Source organism: Delphinapterus leucas, chromosome 9 (genome assembly GCF_059928025.1).
Source record: "Delphinapterus leucas isolate spDelLeu-1000000601 "Yukka" chromosome 9, BTC_Dleu_Yukka2, whole genome shotgun sequence".
Classification (NCBI taxonomy): Eukaryota; Metazoa; Chordata; class Mammalia; order Artiodactyla; family Monodontidae; genus Delphinapterus; species Delphinapterus leucas.
This window is the reverse complement of record NC_143137.1, coordinates 16,142,345-16,166,738: the sequence shown is the minus strand read 5'-3', so window position 1 is coordinate 16,166,738 and position 24,394 is coordinate 16,142,345. Positions and strand designations below refer to the sequence as shown.

The following is a 24,394-nucleotide window of genomic DNA, read 5'->3' as shown; positions in this document are numbered from 1 at the left end:
AGGATAAATTAGAAAGTCTACTCGAGTCCAAGTGTGGAGGCTGCAGTCACTGAATTGAATAAGGACATGTCTGGTAACTGAAGGATTGTTCTTGATGATTGGAAGGAAACCTTGTCTTCAGTCTAAGGTCGTTTAAGGAAACACAGCTGATTTGTTTCCATTTCCTTTTCCTTCCTCCAGGCTTAAAGAACACGAGGGTAAATAAGTTCATAAAACTCAGATCGACTGGGCGGAGAGAGTTGGTGGAACATTCTATGAAATACTGAAGATGGTCTTTTTTTCCCTATTTGTGAGAGTCAGTGATTTTTGGAGTCTATCCTTTGTATTTATGTTTTCAAGACTTCAGTGAGATTTAGCAAGATGTTTAAAGCTGGGGCTGGGGTAGAATAATTCTTGAGAATTTAAGTTTAATTTCATACCCTATGCAGTGAAGATTAGCATTCCAAGCCTTGCTTTCACAGAGAATCAGGGAGTTATTATGTGACGTGTTAGGGATCATCCTCCACACAGCAGAGAACCCCTGGCTTCCTGCCATGTCCTGAAAAAAGGGGGAATGCCATGGTTATTTACAGGACCATTTTTTCCTTTGGGAGGTTTTGTTCTAGTTCACCTCAGCTCATTACTGATTCATGGGCTGCTGTTTTGGCTGAATGATGATGGAGGAGCAATATTAGGGGAGAGGCTAACAAAATATGCTGTAGGCTTTCCCACCATCCCTATCCTTATAGGGTCTTTGCTGTCAAAAAAATCCCAGTCAAGATAATGCCTTCCTTTCACCTCCTCCATCCATCCCCATGAGTACTTTTCTCCTATTAAGGTTCACTTGTAAAAGAACTGCATTTGCACTTTACAAGGTACTCTGCTTTTATTAAGCACCAGTCTATAAACTGTTCCATGTATGTGCCCAGAAGCCCATCCCTTTTTCTGCTCCCCACTGGCAGTTGGCTTTGACTTAGTGGGGAGATATGGACCCTTCCAACATGCCTAGCTCAAGCATGGAGTCTTTGACCAGATGGCAAAAATACTACAGCTTTGAAGACACTTTGGCTGCATCATTAGACCAGTTTGTAATTATTTTATGGTTAGCTCAAGGTATTGAAACCATCATTTCTGAAAGTGGACTTACAGTTATCTTGGTAGATAAGTGTTTGTTCATTGAGTCTTATCGCTTTAAAATTAGAGGTGACTTTTTCAAGAGAAATACTTTGAGGCTAATCCCAGCTGACTTCTGAGAGGTTATTTCTCTGAATAATGGAAACATAGACTTATAATATTTACTTAAAAACTGTGTTCAGAGCTCAGCAGATAAGGGAGTTAGTTGTACAGACAGTCTGTGGCACTTATATAGTAGATAATAGAGTAAGAATTATTGGCTTATAGAAACCAAGTACAGGCTACCATTTTGCCTGGTGTTACTGATTTGGACTATGCAAGCCCAAACTTATTCAATAGAAGAAGAGCATTTTTCTGTTCTTCCAAACACTAGACTACTTTGGAACTTTTGTTTCATTCAGTAGCACCAGTCTAACCTACTATATACTGATAGAAAGTTAGAATGTATATATAGTTACAGAGCTACATCTACAGCTACATCTATATAACATTTGTGCCCAAGAGTGATTTAATTAGCTTGTATGATCAATTCTCACTGCTAACAGTTCAGACGGGTGAGTGTAGGTGACAAAGGGAGAAGGGTTACAATATCAAATTATTGCACACAAAAGCATCTTTTTTTCAGCATCACCTTGATTTATTTTCCTAGTCTTTTTTTTTTCTCAGATGGAAAAATAATTTCATCAAGAAAACAAATATTTCTGCCAAAGCAAAATAATTTCATGTTTTAATGCTTTTCTTTTTAAACAAGTCAACATTGAACTAGGACATGCTCTGACCCCGCTCCCCTCATTTTGCTGACTAAAATTTTTTTAAAATCCATTGGCAGAAAAAAAGATATTTTCCTCAAATAGGATGATCATATTTTATTGCTGCTTTGTTTAATTTTTCTCAATTGGGAAAAAAAAGTCTAGGTGAAAAAATTACCTAACAAGAGAAGTAGTTTACATGGTCATAACATTTAAATTGCTGCCAAAAGAAAAAAAAATGTAAAAAAAGATTTTAAATGTAAAATATCACATAACTTCAAAAAACTTACCTCAGTTTTCTATCACTTATCATGTACTATAAGTCAACTTTCTAGATAGGATTATAGTCCTTTATTATAAGCCCCTAGTTGTACTATGGTATACATTTTAAAAAAAGCTACTACAAAATTTTTCTTTTCCTTTTGTTTCTGCCTATTGTGTACTTAAGCTATAGATAATTTTTGAATAAAAAGCCTACGGTAGATATAAATGCAATAGTTAACTGATCCTGTTTGCTGATGTCCTTTTCATGGTCCACGGAAGGTGGCGTCTTTTAGTCCAGCATCTTCTCCTGTTTCTTGCCTTCCTTTTTCTTCTTCTTAGATTCTGCTGTGATTAAAAAGAAAAGAAAGAGAAGAAAAAGCATTGCATTAGTAAGCTATGAGGGAGGGAGCCACTTGTCTTATAAATGGCCAGGAATGAAATGATTAGATACATAGAAGAAGTACGTGTGTGTGTGTGTGTGTGTGTGTGTGTGTCTGCTTTTGTGCTTTTGCCAGGAGAATGCCTATGAGCATAGGCAGGAGTAATACAGCTTACCTCCCTGTGTGAACACATATAAATGCCTGTTATCTTACTGGTTGCCCCCATTTGATAAACAACATACTGTCTGGGGTTCCTACTTAGAAAATACAAACACAGCCAGCATCTCTGAGAGAATAAGCCAGGTCACTGCTCAATGGAGAGCTACAAATGATTTCTTAGCCCCTCACTTCCCACATTCCCTTTCCATGGAGAGTTGATAAGCATTCTTTACTGACAAACATTTTCAAAGTGCTTCCACTCCTGATTTGCCCTCTGTTTATACATTTAGCCAGCTATTCATATACAAAGGACCACCTTTGAACCTACCAAACATGGAGCTTTGACTTTACAGAGGCTTCTAGCCTTGGATGAAGCAAGTGGAATGTACCAACCTGGACTAAACCAGGTGAGTAAAACTATGAGGATTTAAATCAAAAGACTTTATCCTTTTCCATTCAGTCATCTGCCATCTCCCTTTTCCTAAGCACAGGAGAATGCAATATAGAATAGGACATGTCAGCTTTGGCTCCAAAGATAAGAATGGTCAGCATCACCAGGCTAGCGAGTAAAAGGATATTGCTAAATGTTGCTAAAATACTTCCTCCGTTTGGTCCACAATAGTGGCAGAAATGTATGGATTTGGGGCTGGAACCAGACTGCTGGAGTTTAAATTCTGGCTCCATCACTAGTTACTATAAGACTCTGAGAAAGTTAATTTGTGTATCTGTGTCTCAGGTTCCTCACTTGTGAACGGGCATATGAATAGTACCACTTCGTAGGGTTCATATCCAAATTCAATGAGTTGTATAAAATCCACTGAGAACAGAACATGGCACAATGACATGTGCAAATAAAGGTAAGCAGTCATCATTAGTGTGATAATAAGAACACTATGTAATATATGTAATATATAGTTTAAATTAGGAACATATTGACAGTTGATAAAGTATATTATACTAAAAGTTCTATTGTATTCGTTTTCATGCCACTGCATATACTTTGAAACATGACCGAGTAGTATTCCTTTATGACATGCCCACCCTTATTTTTTGTAACCTTTCTTCTTTTGCTGCTCAGTTGGCGTGTTCCCACTTTCTGTTATTATGAATAATGGTGCAATGTGTGTTTTTACAGACAAATCATTGTATGTTAAAATTCTGCCTTAGTATAAATTATTAGAAGAGGATCTACTTGATCAAAGGACAGAATGTTTTTAAAGCTCTAGGTATATACTGGCATATTTCTTTCTTGAAAGGAAGTACCAATTTAAATTTTTATCAGTAACCTATATGAGTCTATCACAGCAAACTCGTTCTCAAAAGGCAAATAATCAAACAGGATGCATCATCTCTTCTCCATCTATTCACAGGCCCTTTTAGAAATAGTATTGCCATGTGGATGGTACAAGTAAACATCCACTCCCATATCCAATATTAGGGAAATATGGAAGAAATAAGGTTGTGAGTGAGCATTGAAAGACATCAGTTTAAAGATTTTTTGAACACCTTGAGAGGAAATGTTATTCTATGAAGCAGAAGAGTTGAAAATTCTGGGATAAGCTAATCTCATTTTCTGAGCAAAATGTCTTGGTTTGATTTCTTTCTTTCACATGACCTATGGGGTAGACAGAAAACCTAAAGGGAAAATTAAGAGATGAAAAGATTTGAGAGGCGCTTGAATTTTAACTGAGTCAACCTCTCTTTGCCACTGATTGAAATAAAATGGCTTTGGGTCATTAAATCGATGGGAGGAACTATTGATTAGACTAGGAAAAAGAGATCTGTACCTTCTAAGAGGTAGAATTCCTATATGAGGAAGCTATGAACACGCAGAAACGGACACTGAAGATTCAGAGGTCAAGATTAGCAGCAGACAGGGACAGCGGGAGGCGCGCCGTGGAAAGCCCTAGAGCTGACCTGTGGAGACTCATCCAATAAATCATGAAAACTGAGTGAAGGAAAGGGATCAGATTACTGACAAACAGTAACATCGCAATGTAAGTCCAAAATCTGGATACCACCAACACCCTTTTAATGCTTCATGAACCTATTTAAAGGAACTCACCTGTATTTAAGAATTAGCTGCCTAGTCACCTGGAAATATCTAATTCCTTGCACCATGCCAGCTGTGTCTCAGAACTGATAACAAGTCTTGCTGAATTGTAAATGTACAGCTCAGTGATCCACCAGGGATCCAGGTACTAGTTGGCTTGGCTTCCCGGGGCATGGCACCATTCATTAAACTTCCCAATATTAAGTGGCACGATACAGGAAGAAATTTCTATATATTTAAAAATCAAAAGCATAATCTGTTAGATTTTTGTTCTTAAGATATTATTCTCAGATATGGTTCAGTCCAACATCTGTGTCATGATTTGTTGTTTCCTCTTCGATTTCTTATTTTGTAATGTCACTCGCTTCATTTCCTCTTTTAGGGACTCGATGCATTTACTTCTAGGATTATGTATGGAATACATACCTACCTCTATACATACATATCCACCTGCATGCGGCTGCTACTCAGTGCTGCCCACGTGCTGACAGCTGTTCCTTCCCTCACTGCCCACCTTCCTTTTTGCTCATCAATTCTACTTCATAACAATACCTACAACTCCCTCCCAATTATCTGCCCTTCTACACATGTTTGCTTTCTGACATCAAGTAGATGTGCATAAAAAATAGTACACATCTGTGTCTAGACACAAACAAAATATGTCTGGACCCTCTGAGGAACCTCTGTTCTGCCCCCATTTACTTGGAGAGGTGACTCGGCACTTAACTGCACAGCCTCCAAATAGCAAGTTCAGCCATGAGAGCAGCAGTGAGTTAATGTGGACCTAACGGAAGATTTCATGGAGGTGAGGAAATTATTTCGTCAACCACCCAAAGCAAGCTTAGTAAAAGTCCCTAAGCATGTCAGTTATTTTCCAAAGCAACGCTCGTTGGATCAGTAGATGAAGCCCTTCTCCCTTCACCCAGAGACTCCTCTTTTCAGCCTCTTTCCCTCTTGTCTCTCCGTTTCCTTTTCTTTGAAGGAAAACGTTGAGATAACTATTGGCTTCTCCAACCCATCTAGGAAGGAATCATCTCTAGGATGTGCTTCCTTTATACAGTAGACATGAGTGTGATGGGGTTACTCCCTGATCTGACCTATGTGCATGTGTGTACCAGGTAGAGAGTCACCAAGTCAAACCCCTTTTTTTAGCTCAGCACATTCACATTGTCCTTAGGTATCAGCTACACCTATTCATGTGTTTGAAAATGTAAAAACAACTGAAAATTTTTGTGGATTTTTCCTCTGAATTCACAAGAGAGAAGATCAGTGAAGAAAGGAATCAGAGTTGCTTCATCTGTACGTCCTTTAATCCAGGGCTTTCTCACTTGTAGGTAGTTACAGAAGGGAAACAAAAAGCTCTGTGCGTGTGTGTGTATGTACGCGCACACGCATGTGTGTGTGTGTGTGTTTGCATTCACTTTCAGCTGCTAAATTTTGTCTTTTTCAGCTTTGGCCAAAAAAAAAGGTTTTTAAGTGCTAAATAACATTGAAGAGAGGCAAATATAGCTAAAGCAAGTGAAACTCTTCAAACAATGTGTGATTTTACATAGGTAGCTTTGAGAATGTAGGTTATGATTATGCCCGTATATTTGCGGGTACAATAGCATGCAAATCTGATACCTGTGTTAGAGACTCGGGTTATGTATGTGCTGTCATGCTTGGTGATACTGCTGGCCCTAACTCCGTCCCACGCCTCCCAGCTACTTTGCAGAACTCTAGAAGCTAGAATAGAGTGATATAATTAAATCCACGTGTCTCTCTCTCTCCCTCTCCCTCTCCCTCTCTCCCTCTCTCTCTCTCTCTCTCTCTCTCACACACACACACACACACACACACAGCCTTAGGTGGGGGAATGAATGTGTAGGTTTCTTCTGTTCAGCAAAGCATCTGCCCCTTCTTCAGCCCTAGGCCACTCTCAACACCTTACACTTGTTGACAGTGACTTCCCCCCACACAGATTAACTGCCTTCTTCTACATCAAAAGCAGAAAAGAAGACCACTTATTTCTAATATGATATTTAAATGTTTAAAAGCTTGCTTCTGCAATAATGAAGGCATAGGTAGAAAATTTACCTTATTATACAAATATTAAAATTTATATTGTAGCCCAAGTCAGAAATGAAATGTATCATTATAAACAATAAGTAATTCCCACTTAGCACATCGTTATTTTTCTATTACCATATCTGATGTTTAATATTATATGACTGGTGTTACTGGAAACTCAAATTATGATTTATGAAAAAGGGGAAAAGCTTGAACTCTAGAATATTTAAAAGCTCGGTAAGTACAGCTCAATAAATCATTTTTTATTCACTCTCAAATGAAATTTTTTGGTATGTGTATATATATATATATATATATAAAAGAGTTGTTTTATATATATAATATATATATTTTATATATATATAATATATTTATATATATAGTATTTATATATATTATATATATATGAATCAGTCATTATGGGCTGAATTATGTCCCCCTCAAAAATTCATGTTAAATTCCTAACCCCGATACCTCAGAGTGTGAACATATTTGGAGACAAGGGTCTTTACAGAGGTAATTCAGTTAAAATGAGGTCATTGGAGTGGGCCCTAAGGAAATTTGGACACAGATATGCACAGAGGGAAAACGATGGAAGGCACAGGGAGAGGACAGCCATCTATGAACCAAGAAAAGAGGCCTGGAATAGACCCTTCCCTCATGGCGTTCAGATGGAACCCACCCTCCTGAAACCTTGATCTCAGACTTCTAGCCTCCAGAATTGTGAAAAGATTAATTTCTGTTGTTTACGGTACTTTGTTACAGCAGTGCTAGCAAGCTAATACAGCAGTGAACTAGACTTCACACTAGTTTTCATTTTTGTATATCCTTCGGATCACCCTCATTAGCTGTAGAGATGCAAAATATACGTGTTTATTCTTATGTTTTAAAAAAATCTGTTCCCCACATTTTAAATAACATCATTTGAATATGTGACTTTGGCACTGCACACTCTAGGACTTTAAGCTCATTAATGGTTTCACAATGCTCTCTGCATTAATCCACTCACCCGTCTCCACCCTTGGCCTCCAGGTTTCCAGCAGGTGAGCTACGTTTCCCATTACTTGATTCCTTCCACCCCCATCCACCCAACGCCCTGTCTACAGCAGCAGCAAAGGTTAGATCTGAGGAGATTCCTGTCGACTTCTCTACATTTTTTTAGACAGCAGCCTTCACAGCAGCTTAATTTATTACTCTTGTGCATCTGGGCAAAGACCTGAAAATAAAGTTGTCCTGTTTTCTGTAGAATGAAAATAATTCCTGCAATTATTTTTGCCTTGCAAAAGCGAGTGCTGTGAATGCGTGAACCTGCGGCAGAGAGCTCTGGGCCTTGCCCCCTGTGTGACCCAGAAGGAGGACACCAGAAAAATGTTTACCTGCTTCCTGCCCTCTGGATTTCTGATGAGCTCTCTACAGATACTGTTCTTTCCTCCTGAAAAAGTCTTCTTTTCTCTTCCCTGTCTGTGCGCTGAGCAACAGCCAGCCCGCTTTGATTTCCCTGTAGGTTCCTGAAGGCTTTGCATCAGGACCGAGCTGGCTGGAGTTGCGGATAGCGTGCAGAGTATCTCTGCCAGCAGCACTTGTCACCAGGACGCCGGTGCCGTGGATCCTGGGAAAGCACCAGCATCTCTACGAATCTCACAGTGGAGAGAAGGTAGCCCTGAATCCAGCCCTGGGTCGAGCCTTGGAGGCCACTGAGTGTAACAGGGTGCATTGCACTGCTGTGTCTTCCTCTGGAGGAACTCAACCCCTTTAGAGGACCCCAGCTTGAGAACTGCAGCACTAAAAGTTATCATTTGCTCCCATCCAATCATTACACAAAGACAAGCTTGAGTCAAAAATTATCTGACATGACTCAATCGTAAATGACACCAAACACGCTTATACCGATGTTTTAGAATTATCGTTAAAACAGAAACCAAAACTATTCATTTATTTTACAATACCCAAAGAGATCCCACAGGAAGCACTCAGTTTAGGAAGAACTGGTATAATAGAAAAGAACTCTGGACACAGTCCTGACTTCAAGTTCAAGCCTGACCCCTCACTGGCTAGTGACCTTGTGCAAGTTGCAACCTTAGTGTCCTCCTTTGTAAAATGCGAACCAAACTCCTTGGGGCTTTGGTGGGGACCAAGTGAGACAATGCATGCTAAGGGCTTAGTATAGTGCCTGTCACGTTGTAAATACTCAATAAATAGCAACTACTTTTGTGATGCTCAAGAAATGCTGATGATAATAGCTAAAACCTAAAACACAAAGCAAAAGTTAGAAAGGAGGAATGCAGAAGCTTCAGGGGGAAATAAAAAGAAGGTCTCTCAACCCAGTATCTAATTAGTGCAAACACTGTTCTGTTACAGCCTTCCTTGATGCTAATTATTACATAGCTGTTTTGTGTGTGCACAGCTAATGAGCCTCTGAGCACGGAATTTACCAAGGGAGATGGAAGCAGACACACAGCATGAAGTAAACTCTACAAACATTTATAGTTCCTGGTCCTCACGTCTGTCCCAGCCATTAGAAACAAAATTTTTTTAATAAGGATGGGAGTAAAACACCCAGGTGACTCTTCTTCCAGGTGAGTGCCCTGTGCTTTAACTGTGATTTCTCTATACATTTTTTGGCAGCCAATGAATGAATGATGTGCTCTAGCGAGCCAGACCAGGACAGTTTAGTTGGACACATCATTCATTCATCAAGTCGGTACTATATGTTGAGCTCCTCTCAGGGACTAGGGACATGAGATGTGGTAACTTGCAAAGGGGAATGGGTTGTGGCTCCTGACCTCAAGAGGTTCAGGGTAGGGCAAGGCAGACATGCACTCACGGCAGAGGCAGGGATGAAAGTCTTATCAGAGGAGCCAGCCCTCGGAGAAAAGGCAGCGACTCAAGGCTCGGGAAGGGAAGTCTGTCAAGTTCTCATATTGATCTCTTTTCTAATCCTTGAACAAAACAAGCTCTTTTTGGCCTCAGGACTTTGAACTTCCCCTTGTTTCATTTAGAACATTAGTATGGGTAGCTGCTCTATGTCTTCAAGTCCAAGTTCAAAAGTTACCCCTCAAAGGAGCTTTCCCCAGTTTCTCTATCTAACTTAGCCCCCAGCCCCCTTCCCTTTTGGTCACTCGGACAGTTGGCTCTTTAGATTTTAAGACCACTTACTCTAATATGTAGTTCTAATTTTAATTACTAGTTATTTATTTTGGTCACTGTTATCTACCCACCACCACCACTAGAGCATAGCAGTAAGAGGGAAGGAAACTTGTTTAATATCAGTAGCACCTAACATACAACCTTTACCACTGTAGGCTCTTAATAGATTTTATAGATAAATGAATAAATTGGAAACGATGCCAAGGGACAGCATGCTGCTCTCCTTCATAGCCTTTGTACCCTGAGCAGTACACTGGGACGTATCCCCCTGTTTTTCCTGTTGCACTATAGGTCCATACAGGTCACTGATTTATCCCTGGTGCTAACTCTAGCCTATAGAACCCACTCCGTAAATACTTGCTCAATGAACGAGCTGGGTTTTACAGAATGAAATGTATGAAGTATAGAAGAAGGAGAACAAGTTCCAGGTTTCTACAACCATAGGTGCAGAGAAATGGACATATAAGAGTTCATGGCCCGTTCGGCCATCTCTGGGAGTTTGATGTGGCTGAGGCAGAGTATACAGGCAATGCCAGGAACAAGGATCTGGCAGGAGCCAAACTGGATGATCACGTCCTGCTAACGAGCCAGGATCTGATTCTGTTGCTGGTGGAAGTGAGGATAAAAGAGGGATTTTAGGAAGAATAAGTGGGTCTGAAATTCATTACCTTTCTTAGATAAGAAACTGAGATGCCCATGTTGAATGGATACAGGGGTAGGAGCTGTACGTAATGCAGGAGATCTAGAGTCAGGCTGCCTTGTATTTAAGTCCTGGCTCCTCTGCCTATTAGCTGTATCACCTTACGCTAGGCATCTCACTTCTCTAAGCCATAGTTTCCTTATACATAAAATTGGGGATGATCATAGTAACTATTTCACAGAGTTTTTGTGAATATTCAATGACACAATGTATGAGCAATGTACCCAGCTATAATCAAAACCTACTAGGCTCTCATGAAATATTAACTATAATTGCTATCATTGTAATCACCATAATTCTTTTGCCTGAAAAGGTGCTGAGGGAAACGCGCACCTCAAGAAATCCATTTGGAAGGAAGGAAACAGTCTGAAAAACACTGCACATTTATCAGGCATTTTTACATAAATTACTTCATCTTTACAATAGTGCTATGAGATATTCATTGAAGACTTTAGTTTACAGAAGACAAAACAGATATTCTAATAAGAAAGTTGCAGAATTAGATTTTCTCACTTCAAGAACAGTATCATGGATGGGAAATAAAATAGACATTCAAAGATTTCCACAAGCAGAATAAAAAAGAAATGAAAACCTTGAGGCCAAACTGAATAAGAGTGTTTCCCTCTGATCAAAAAGAACAAAATCCCCATAAGATGCCCCAGGCTGCCTCTTTCTGGTCAAATACAAGGGCAGCAGCCATCAACCCCATCAGGGGTCTTAGAGGTGAGGGAGCACATTCCAGGCTGGCCTACAGTGGGATTCTGTGCATTCACCTCTCTCAACACAGTTAAAAGTCTCTCAGCCTAGCAAAGCTCATCCACAGAGGGCTGCATGCTCATTCCCAAGGGATGTCAGAGCCCAGAAAATAGAAAGAAATGTTGGGGAGCATCTTTTATCTTTAAAAGAACTAACAAAAGAATCTACTTAGCGGGAGAGAATTGAGAATGCTGGGAATATCACTTTACTGACCCCCTTTCCCATTTAATGATCAGTTGCTAAATGCTGTGTCCTGCACACAGCTGAATCTCACACTTAAATGGTTGCTGTCCTTTTGATCTTTAAAGATGAATTGCCAAACCTGAGAGGGCTAGGAAATCATCCAAAAAGAGAGAGCAGCAACGTGGCAAAACTTTTAGAAATAGCTGGGAAGAACTAAAAGGAATTAGGGTTATCGAGAGCAGGGAAGTTTAACAAGGACTTGGTACCAGCAGAGCATGAATTGGTGGACAGGACAGCAAGAGGGATTAACACTGTTGCCTGGACCACTTGTGCACAGACGTCCATCCATGTGCTTCTCCCTCTGCCCACCCCAGAAACCATTTGTGAATACCCTTCTGTCAGGCAAACTTGGAAGCAGATATATGCCAAGATGGCCTGTCAGTATCAAAAGGAGTTTCACAATACTTCACAATATTTATGTATCTTGTTTATAAAGCAACTAATAATTTCCAGGTCAATCATAACTCAAGATTCTAGAACGATCCAAGATGGTCATTAGGCTATATCATTTGTGGCACCTATAGGAAAATCTCAGTTCACCTAGGTGCCTTCCACACAAGCCCCCACCTTGGCCTCATCTTTGACTCTGCACTCTGGTGATAGCTACCAGCAGCCTGCTCCCCTGGGCTGTACCTGCTCCCACAGACAGCACTGCCTGGAGAACCACAGCTTCCCCACAGAAGGGCCCATCCTGAGTCCCATTCAGCTCGGCCATCTTCTAATTCTACAGTGAGTCCATCCTCCAGGGGGACCACTGAGAAACACTTGTGTCTTGGAGAACAGTTATTTGCCCTCCGAAGGGTTCTCTGCTCTGATCTTTGATATAGCACTGTCAGCCCAGACTGGCCACAGCTCAATTATTCCTGTGCATTATTTTCAAACTGAAAAGACTGAAATGACTCAACAAAGAATGACTGGTGGTTCCAAGAAGGAAAGACCTGACTCTCTCTACAGTTGAGTACTCAACTGGTCCAATATGATTACTCTGGGCAGCTTTCTCTCCAAGAAATGTCATCAATGCCTCTTCTAGACCGACAGGAGAGAAGGGTAGGTCTGATGATATACACCAACACATACTCCCTGAAGGATCACTTACTAAAGAGCAATTCAAATCCCTTTCAGCTTCTCTTCTCATATTTACAGGCAGAGTTTGGAAAGTTATAGACATTTCCCAGACGCTCTTACAACAGAATTTTATGTGACCTACTTTCTACCATGCAGGCACTCTTAAATGAGTCTTAGAGGGAGAAGTGAACAAGTAGAAAATAAGGCCAAATTTGGGGATATTGGACATTTTGGCAAGAAAGGAGGTGGATGTATCTGGTTTTAGGGGTACAGGGAAGGTGAAGTTTCCAGTGTCCAATTCTTAGTATTATATGTGCTGAGCAGTGGGTAATTTCAGCAAGAGGGTCTCTGCTATATCAGTCACGTATGGTGTGATTAGACATTTCTCTTGAATCTCTTGCCTTCTCTGCAATGTTGATGTATCCAGGTCAAATCCTCTGGCCCTTGCAGAGATTGTGTGAGCTTGCTGCGGCTAAAAACTCTGACAGATAACGGAATTTTCTCAATGAAAAATTTTAATTAATGCTCTCAATCTCTTTTCCTAAGAAATTAAAATCTCAAGAGCCCACACAATTGCTCACCAATGTCTCCCTGCCGGATTCTGGCAGCAATTAAGCAAATTCCAGTTGTAACCTTTCAGTCAATCAATGACCTTCCCCAGAGCAATCTGTCCCCGTCCCCAGGAAAGCTACATTCCAATTTTGCATCTTTCAATTCTTATGTCTACCTTAGAACATCAATAGTCTCCCTTCTTCTGTGTATATAATATAGAAGTGAATGACTAAAACCTCTCTTCAGGTTAAGTGGGATTCCAACACAAGAGAACCTTTAGATAAGGATTTCCAACCTGATATCTGGTATCACTGAAAGTGTGGACCAAGGCTAGAGAATAGAGTTTGTACAATATTGACACAGCCATAGGAAGGACCGCTTCTCTACCTCAAAAGGTAATGCTGTTAGAATGGAGTGTAATGAATTTTAAGACAATTTTTAACCAAAGCAAGTGGGATATTTAGTAATTTAGTAATTTCCCAAAGTTTAGATGGCAATTCTAGATATTAAGCGCCTCCTCTCCCCAAGCACGTCTTTTTTTTCCCCCAGTACTTTATTTTATTTTATTTTATTTTAATTGGAGTATAATTGTTTTACAATGTTGTGTTAGTTTCTGCTATACAATGAAATGAATCAGCTATATGTATACATATCTCCCCTCCCTCTTGGACCTCCCTCTTGGACCTCCCTCCCATTCCCCCCACCACCATCCCGTCCATATAGGTCATCACAGAGAACTGAGCTGAGCTCCCTGTGCTATACTGCAGGTTCCCACTAGCTATCTATTTTACACATGTAGTGTATTTATGTCAAAACTAATCTCCCAATTCATCCCACCCTCCCCCTCTCCCACTGTGTCCATGCGTCCGTTCTCTCCTCTCCCCAAGCAAGTCTTTTAATCTTTTAGCCTTTTTAATAATCAAGTCACAGCGATTATCCCACAAGGGGGATGTTTTCCCATCTTTCCTCAATTTCATGCTGGGTTGTCACAGCCTTCCCAACATCTTTATATTCCATTCTAAAATTTAAAGAGCATGTTTTTCACACTGAAAATCATGCAGTTTGCATATTGATCCACTACCATTTCCCAAAACAAGAGGCCAGTAACCGAACAAAAGAGTTTTATAAAACAAAAAAAAAACAGACAAAAAAATCCCAGAACCTGATGATGTGTTTCACGAGGAGGATAATGATGTGTGGCGAAAAAAAGGTACATGCTAGCTATAAGGTCGGTGACTGGGTTTAAAAAGGCAGAATAATGATGTCAAAAGAGCACAAAGCCTGGAACTGATTCTGCTACTCAACAAGAGGGGGACTTGGATGAATCACTGATTTTTTTTTGTCCTCATTTGTTACATGAGGGTCCCATCAATCACAGGCAAGGTCCCTAGAAGCTCTACCATGTAATGAGTCTAGGAATTGAGATTTATCTAATACTACCAGAGTTTCATGAGTTTGTAAAACCTAGTGGCAGCACGGTGCAATTGAAAAGGCAGTGGGTCTTCTGAGTCAGTCTGACTTTGAATTTGAATCCTGGTTTCAACACTTACAAGCTGTGAAACCTCGGGCAAGTTGCTTAACCTCTCTGAGCCTGTATTTTCTTATATATAAAGTAGGATAAATAAAATGCACTACATAGTGTTGCTTTGAAGCTTAAATTAAGCTTCAAGTTAAATTAAATGATGAGGTAAAAAGGAACAAAATTGGGTCATTTGTAGAGACGTGGATGGACCTCGAGACTGGCCTTCAGAGTGAAGTAAGTCAGAAAGAGAAAAACAAATATTGTATATTAACGCATATATGTGGAATCTAGAAAAATGGTACAGATGAACCGATTTGCAAGAAAGAAATAGAGACACAGATGTAGAGAACAAACGTATGGACACAAAGGGGTGAAGGGGGGGTGGGATGAATTGGGAGATTGGGATTGACATATATGCACTAAGGCGTATAAAACAGATCCCTAATGAGAACCCGCTGTATAGCACAGAGAACTCCACTTCGCTGTACAGTAGAAACTAACACAACATTGTAAAACAACTATATCCCAATAAAAAAAATAATAAAATTAAATGATGAGGAGTGCCTATGACAGTGCCCGAGTCAAAATTAGCGGGTCCCCTACCTTCCTCTGTCTTTTTCATGTCCTCAGCTAAAATAGGAGAGAGCAATGATGACTTAGTCTTTCCTGAATAAAGGAAGAAGCTAATTTATTACTATATAACTTTGAGAAAAATTTGCTTAAATGACTTCTTTACTCCAGCTTCCACCAGTCTTTGGTGGATCTAGTGTACAAAACCTTTTTCTCCTCTTTTAGCATTTATCTATTTTACAAATATTTATCCAGCACTTAACTATGTGCTACTCCATGTTCTAAGCAAAAGGGATACAGTGGAGAACAAAATAGATCAGGTCCCCATCCTCCTGAAACTTATGTTCTGGGAGATGTCTTTCATAACAATTTTAGAAATAATGTCCTAGAAACTGTCTTCTTCCATTTGGGCATCATCCTGCACATCAGTATTGGGCTTTACAAACCTCACCTTCTCCTATTTCAAAGGAAAATAAACTCATGGAGGTTACCTTATACTCATAAGAGATTAAGTGAGAAATCTGCAGGGTATAAAAGAGAACATGAATTTAGAGTCAACCAAATGTGGACTCTGTCATTTATTAGAGACGTAACCCTGGGCAAATATTGAATAAATTAACCAGGGTTCCTCAGTTTCCTTCATACCACTATTTACTTGCAAGGATATATGGAATTTTTATGAGATAATATATGTAAAACACTTAAAGCAAGGCGTGAGATTAGAAACAGAACAATACTAATCATAATAGAGATTCCATCTTATTACTTGTTTTTCCATTGATCAGAAATAAAGGAGCTATCTTAAGTGCAGAAGTTCACACAGGGAAAGCTGTAATATCCATTCATGATTATTTGAGAAAAATGGTATAAATATATATGAAACCCACACATGCCACCTGTTACATTTTACTTAAACCAGGAAACGTATGTCATGGAAAGTGTGAGTGAATCCCATTAAGAAAATCTTCTATCTGACATGTCTCCCTAGCTCAACTTGTAGGATAAGATTATTCTTTGTGCAGAGTTCCTGGTGCCAAAACAGGATTCATAGAACCCTCCACTGTTGAGAGGGAAAAGATTAGTCTTAACAAAGGTATGTTATGCACAAAAAGAAGATTACATTTTAATGACCTACGAAATGCATAACTGGTAATGTTGTGAAATACAGACCTCAGGGTAATTCCATTTTCAATTGATTATCTACCTTAATTTTTGACATAAAAAATTACAGAATGTCTACACACTTGAAATATTTTTACCACTATTTTTCAAGCCTGAATCAGACTTTTAACCTTCATTACATATCACTAAATGGGAAATGTAAAACGGTGAACTATTCACCAGTCCAATTAAAAAGGAGCCTCACTTAATGTATTTATCAAATATCCTGAGGAGTCTTTTTTAATCACGTTCCCATTTTGTCCGATATATTCCAAACTTTTCAACATTCTCCATATTCACCCAGCCCCACCATCATCCACCACCTACTTAATCATGATCCCATTTTTTTCCTCCCCATCCATTAAGCTGCAGTTTCTCTCACCACAGGAGAGAACAAGGATGGCATGTGTGCTTGTGTGTGTGTGTGTGTGTGTGTGTGTCTATGAATTTCACACTAGAGCAGTAAGTCTCAATTTTAGTTGATACTGAAATCTCCTAAAGAACATTTTAGTTTTCAAAATGACTGATGCTGATTTAGTTGGTCTGGGTTATACTTGGGTACTGGGACTTTTATAAATTCCCATAGAAAATTGTGTGTGCAGCCCAGGTTGAGAAGCACTGGACTGGAACATAGAGACGTCTTCAATCCCTTTTCTTTTCCCACTCTATATTTATGCTGAAGATGTTGGTTCTCTGCCTAGGTTAAAAATCAGTTACTTTGAAAACTGTATCTGTTAGTTCTTCCACTTTGGGGACTATCTCACTGAATAGATAAGGCCACTGATTTCCATTAGATCTGTGTAGTTGTCTCCAGATGAGTGACATTTGTACAGTTGGCACACGAACTCAGTGCCCTGACCCTAGCCCCACGTCATGCCTTCCAGATATGCACTACAGTCAGCAGAGGCTTCCCTGCTCTGGAAAGAGCAGCCTGAATCCTAGACATTCACCTGCAGGTCCACCCTGCTTCTAGCCATCCTGAAGTGGGAGGTAACCATTTCTATGGACCACCTCATCAGAGGCTAAAAGAGTGAGGCCTGTGAAAGGGGTCCTTCCTGACCATCAGTGGCAAGTCAGCCAATCCTCCCCAGTTTCTGGGGATATTCTTATATTCATTTATTATAGATTTCATTTTTCTGAGTTTCTCCTTATAATTAATCTAGCCCGTATGAATTTTCAGGTCCATTTTAGAATCAAAAATGAGCAAAGGCCAAGGAGATATTTTAATGCAGAGTTCACTGAGGCCCACTGTATTCATTTGCTAGGGCTGCCATACACCGAACCAAAGAGTACGTGGCTTAAATAATAGAAATTGATTTTCTCACAGTTCTGGAGGCCAGAAGTCCAAAATCGAGATGTCAGCAGGGCTGATTTCTTCTGAGGCCTTGCTCACTGGCTTGTAGATGGCTGTCTTCTCCCTGTGTCTTCACATGGTCTTCCTTGTGTGTCCGTCTGTGTCCTAATCTCCTCTTCTTATATGCCAGTCATATTGGAATAGGCCCACCCATATGACTTCATTTAACTCTGATCTCCTCTTTAAAGGCTCTCTCTCCACATACAGTCACATTCTGAGGTGCTGTGGGTTAGGACTTCAATATTTGAATTTTGGGGGAAATAACTCAGCCCATACGACAATGAAATAAAAGAGTTTAACACCTCTTTGTCTTCCCTCCGCTGGGATTCTATTTGTATGAAACCATGGCCGTGATATTTGGTTTGGTTTACTTTCTCCAGCATGAGAGCAGAGTCTGACTTTCTGGGAATGGATAGAAAGATAGCTCTACGTAATTCTGAAATTCCATGATAAATGTAGTTGGTAAGCTAATCTAACTAAACAAATATAAAGGCTCTGAAAAAAATATTAGAAATACAGAACCTATCAAGTTATGTGGTAGAAAAAGGAAAAATATAAAATAATTTAACTGATTTCATGAAAACTATATATGTTGATAATCTAGGAGAGACTTGATTTTTAATTTTCAGCCTCTTGATCTTTCTAAGTTTGTCCATACTTGTCAGGATGTAGTCCTGATTTAGGGCTTGAAATATATAGTCACCATGCAGCTGTCTTAATTGGCCTGTTTTGCTAAGTTGTTTATTTGTGCGAGGAGACTGTTCCTACCCCCCCATCTGCGCGGAGGACTTCAATTTGAATTCATCAGTTGCCTGCTGAAAAGTACTTGTACGATGCTCAATATATGAGCCTTTCTCAGTCCCTTTCTAAAGGTAATTCACCCAAGATTTCCTTCTGGAAAATTTGAGTTTGCACATCTGAAGATCCTGCCTGAGTCCGTCAATCCACTCAGATTAAAATTATGGTTCAGGGGCTTCCCTGGTGGCGCAGTGGTTGAGAGTCTGCCTGCCAATGCAGGGGACACAGGTTCGAGCCCTGGTCTGGGAGGATCCCACATGCCGCGGAGCAACTAGGCCCGTGAGCCACAAGTACTGAGCCTGCGCGTCTGGAGCCTGTGCTCCGCAACAAGAGAGGCCACGATAGTGAGGCCCGCGCACCGCGATGAAGAGTGGCCCCTGCTTGCCACAACTAGAGAAAGCCCTCGCACAGAAACGAAGACCCAACACAGCAAAAATAAATTAATTAACTAATAAAGTCCTACCCCCAACATCTTCTTTTAAAAAAAAAAAAAATTATGGTTCAAAGGCAGGAACCTACCTTGAGGTTTGGGCTTAGTCAGTTTGCCACAGGGCTTGGAGATGGTGACTGTCTTCTGACAGTCAGCGTTGTGGAGGGCTCGCTTCAGGCTTCCAGTTCTGGTCTTCAAGGCCGTGTTCAGGTCACATTCTCCCCAGGCCTGGAACTGGTATTTGCACTCCGCTAGAGGCAGGGTAGGACCAAACAGAAATCTGTGAGTTCCTCTTGAAGTGCCATGAAAATAGACACTTTTGTTAACTTTTTGTAGTGAGGTAATTGTAGGTTCACATGCAAGAAATAATACAGAGAGATCCCATATACCCTGCACCCAGTTTCCCTCAGTGGTGATATCCTGCATAGCTATAGTCCAATAGCGCCACCAGGAAATTGATGTGGACACAGTCCATAGATGTTATTTAGGTTTCCCCAGTTTCACCTGCACTCATTGGTGTATATGTACGTGTGCACATTTAATCCTCTGTGACTTTATCACATGTGTAGGTAAGAGTGAGTGCCCCCACCGTTAGTATTCAAACAACTTCTAACACAAGGGTCCCTCGGGTTATCCTTTTACAGTCAGAACTTAGTTTCCTTCTTCCTTTCCTACCTCCTTAACCCTTGGCAATTACTAATCTGTTCTCCACCTCTGTAATTGTGTCATATATATATATATATATGTGTAATTGTGTCATATATATATAAACGGAATCATACAGTATGTAATCTTTTGAGACTGGCTTGTTTTGCTCAGCAAAATTTCCTGAAGGTCCATCCAAGTTGTATTAATCAATAGTCTGTTCCTTTGTTGAGGAATCCTCCATGGTATGGATGTACCCCAGTTTGTTTAACCATTCACCAGCTGAAAGATTATCTGGGTCATTCCCAACTTTTGGTAGCCGCTAAAGCTGCTGTATACATTCATGTGTAGGTTTTTATAAGAACATAAATTTCCACTTCTCTAGGATAAGTGCCTAAGAGTGAAACCGCTGCATTGTATGGCAAACGCAAGTTCAGTTTTGTGAAAAACTGCCAAACTCTTTGCCAGTGTGGCTCTACTATTCTGTCTTCCCATCGCCAATGTACGAGTGATCTAGTTTCTCTGCATCCTCGCTAGCAATTGATGTTATTTCTAATTTTAGCCGTTCTGATAGGTGTGTAGTATATAGTGTTGTCTCTTGGTTTTCATTTGTATTTTCCTAATGGAGAAAAGATGGTGAACATCTTTTCAGGCGTTTATTTGCCACCTATATATCCTCTTCAGTAAAATGTTTGTTCATGTCTTTTGCCCACTTTCTAATTGGATTGTTAGTTTTGAGAGCTCTTTATATATTCGAGGTATAAGACCTTTAAGACACACTTTTTAGGACATTTTGCATGTAGTTCTTTATGAAATACATATTTTCATTTGTATTTTCCTAATGGAGAAAAGATGGTGAACATCTTTTCAGGTGTTTATTTGCCACCTATATATCCTCTTCAGTAAAATGTTTGTTCATGTCTTTTGCCCACTTTCTAATTGGATTGTTAGTTTTGAGAGCTCTTTATATATTCGAGGTATAAGACCTTTAAGACACACTTTTTAGGACATTTTGCATGTAGTTCTTTAGGGTACCCATATAGAATTTAAGATCAAATGTACCTGAATTTCACCATGCCTTTATAGAATTTACCTCCATTCATAAAAAGTTATAACCCCAAAGGTTGTAGAGAATGAAAAAGATATAGTGCGTATATTCATTATCCTTCTCCATTGATCAATAGGCCAAAGCACATTTCTGTAAACCAGTGAGAATATTTGGGGCATTGTGTCCCACTATGGCTGAGAAAGACAAAGAATCTAGAATGTGAAAAAACAGGCAATTTGGGTGTTCAGTGGTGGGTTTAAAGTTGGAAGTGTGAAAGATTCCTTCTCAAATAAGGAGGTGAGGTCAGCATGAAACTGGCAATAGTCAGTGAGAGAAAATCTGTGAAAAGTGGCTCATAGTAGCCCTGCTGGATCTGGTAAGTAAATCTATGAAACAGTGTGGAGAGTGGGGAGGGAAAAAAAAGAGAGAGAGGGCCTGGAAGTAACAGAAAGAGACCTGGAGGAGGAGGAGAATAAGTAAGAAAAGAGGAAGGGAAGATCAAAGGAATCTAGAAATAGAAGAAGGAAAGAGAACACTGCTAGGAGGGATCAAGGGCATATTTTCTGTCCATTTTGGTAAGACAGTGGCCTCAGTCAGGGACTATTCTGACACGCCCACCGAAAGGAAACATGCAGCAATATCTGGAGATATTTTCAGTTGGTGCAGTTGGTGAGGTGGGGAGCACCACAAGAAACTAGTGGGTAGAAGTCAGAGATGCAGTTAATTATCCTACAATGCACAGGACAGCCCTCCCTCCAGGACAAAAAACTGTCTGGCCCCAAATTCTGGTAGAATTGAAAATGAGGGACCTGGGGTTAGGCAAGATGCTTGGTTATTTTGCATCTGATAAAATAAACTTGTTAAAATAATAAATAGAGTCAACCTCAAAAAGATGCCTGATGGAAGAATGACAGAATTATCTCAGGGTGGACAACTAAATCAATAGGACAGAAGGGGTGGGATTTACCTCCAAATTGCTTTTTCCAGTTGCAGGGGATCTTACATCTCTGGGTCTTCATGGTTTGTTTACACTCAGCTCCGGTCCGGGTGCCCTCCCGGGTGCCCAGCCCACAGTCCCCACTGGTGGGCACACACACACTCCACTGCCATTCTCCACAGTCGGACTTCTTCACTTTCTTTTCTGAAAGGGCGGAAGGAAAAACAATCAACGTCCAGAAAACTCTTTAACTGCTAGATATAACCAAGTTAATTCCTGAGCTCCATAATTGCATGGTTGTGCTTTTAACCTCTATCTTCAGTGTCCAGTAAAGAGTAGGAACTCGATAGGTGTTAGCTGAATGGTTGAATCAACCAATGACCAAGAGAATGGAGAAAGAAACCTAAGGAGCTAGAACTAATATTCATTTAACTCTTACTATGTGCCAGGGACTGTGCTAAGTGATTTACTGACATCTTTTAGAAGTAAACATTTCTGAAAAAGAGAAGATGATCAAAGTCAGTTAAACCTAAAAAATGAGAAAATATTCTTTGAGAAGTAACAGTTGTCAGATTAGCCATTTCAATGCATGTCAATGTTCCTTTCTCTGTCTTATAGATGGAATAGCATAAATTAAATGTGGTGGACCACAGATGTAATAGACTCTCAGCTCCACAGCCTCCTTATGACATTGCGAGTGACACAGAAAAGGTGCTTTATCCTCTCTAAGGTTCAGTTTCCTCCTTTGTAAATAGGAGGAAAAAACTTGCTTGCAGGACTCTTTTTGAGGAAGAGTGTCAACATAAGTAAAACACTTGATTGCTGGTCAATTTTCTGTATGTTGTAGCTGTTAATATGATCATTATTATTTCAGTCAATAGTTAATGATCACCGCCTATACTTCAGGACTTAAGAGTGTGGGGTGGAATCAGAGGGGATGTCACTTAGGTTCCTTTAAATACTTGGAAGGAAGGAAGGGGGGAAGAAAGAAAAGGAGGGAGGGAGGGAAGGAGGAAAGACAAAAATCAGGTAGTTGGATTAGATGGCTGTGAATCAGTGAAGAGTTTTGTGTTCATAACCGTATTGCTTACCTGGTTTCTCTTTCTTTCCTGCTTCAGCAGTATCCACAGCTGCTAAAATGAAGATAAATGCCAGGAGGGCAGCTGCAAATTTCCGACGCTGCTGCAGGTACTGTTGAGTCTGCATTCTAGGAACAAACAGAGAGACAGAAGAAGGTGGTGTCAACCGAAGTAACTATAGTCATCCTTATAACTCCCGACAATTCGCAAAAAACAGCCATGGTGTTGTAGCCCACGTGGATACTCTGAATGGACACAATGAATGGATTACCTGTGCAAGTATATGTTTGCTGTTACCTTCAGAGGCATCAGTAATGACCAACATCTCAGATTTTTTTTTTATCGTTTCTATCATCATGATTATCTTATCATCATAGTTCTATTATTCATTGGTCCACTGAAGAGTAAAGCCCAAAACAGAAGAAGAGCTAGCACACCTTTGATCTATAGCAAAAACACTTCTAAACTCACATGTGCTGAAAATCCACTAAATTCTAGGATGGAATGAAGAGCTTACACTTACTCATCATTTGAAATTCTCCACATTTGATATGAATAAAAATCCCAGGATAACATTATGAAGACTCCCTTAGAACTTAAAGTCATTTGCGACAGCCTAGTGGCAGTATGATTGCCTTGCTAAGCAAACTTGGGAAGTCTCAGTTCAAGCCCCAGGACAGCCCACTTCTTGAAGCTACACCATCTCACTGGCCGCAGCAACTCACCTGGCAGTCATTTATCTCTATCTGGTATGTTCATGGTGTTTTATACTTCATATAAAAATGACAGTAATAACATATGGTCATTAACTCTGAGAATTTTTCTTCCAGAAGTATAGATTGTATAGCTTGTTTAGATAATTTTACATTCTCATGAATGTAAACAATAAAACGTCACACATATAAGGGATTGAGATCACCCTATTATGCAATTTGCTTTTCCTCATTCAAACACATCTATGAAATGATGTCCTTGTCCGTGAATTTTTCCCCCTTTCTGTGACATTGGAAATGCTATCCCTTATTAGTGTTTTTTTAATTGATGACTCTAGATTCCATTGTATGGATGAAGCATGTTTCATCTATCAGTTAAAGTTAGTATGTTGGTCGTTTGGTCCTTTCAATGAATCTTACATCCTACACAGCTACTCAGCATCTCCATTACTTTCTAAAATCTAAAATTAGGTGTTTTGTTCTTCCTCTTAACGCTAAATTTTTATAACTATACTTCACTGATGGTCAGACAGAAGAGTTCCTACTGATGCTGAGACTTTTCCTATGACTCTCATTGGACATGAACTATATGAGAAGCCAATCTGGATGTACTGGTTGGCAAGCCTTCTCAGAGTTGAGTACCCTGGTGCATCTACACTACTATACATATATCACTTAGCCATGCGTCATTTACAATTATTAGGTGTAATGTGAACCAAGGTGAAGGTCTTCTGTTGTTTTCTCCAAAGGCTGTCCAAGAACATACTGTCAGTGACTAACCACTTTGGTGGCAGAAACTTTTCATCTGAACTTTCTTAAAGGGTAAGTTAACTTTTAAATTCAGAACTTTAAAATTTTAATGTATTTCTTTCCAAGTTGGAATACACCTTTATGTTTCACAATTACC

At 39.9% G+C, this 24,394-nt stretch overlaps 1 protein-coding gene across 2 annotated transcripts in view; it reads right to left on the bottom strand.

Moving 5' to 3' along the window:
- Window positions 1-1,286: 1,286 nt before the first annotated feature.
- The window catches only part of PTN (pleiotrophin), a 93,661-nt gene continuing 70,553 nt past the window's right edge, over window positions 1,287-24,394 (bottom strand). The window contains exons 2-5 of one of the 2 annotated variants that reach the window (XM_089917352.1): window positions 22,787-22,902; window positions 21,726-21,899; window positions 19,155-19,316; window positions 1,287-2,468 (exon numbers count right to left, since the gene is read on the bottom strand). In XM_089917352.1, the coding sequence (XP_089773478.1) occupies window positions 2,416-2,468; window positions 19,155-19,316; window positions 21,726-21,899; window positions 22,787-22,901 (504 nt within the window). In that variant the 5' untranslated portion in view covers window position 22,902 and the 3' untranslated portion in view covers window positions 1,287-2,415. Of the gene's footprint in view, window positions 2,472-19,154; window positions 19,317-21,725; window positions 21,900-22,786; window positions 22,903-24,394 lie in introns of both variants that reach the window. The other variant, XM_089917351.1, reaches the window with a different exon arrangement.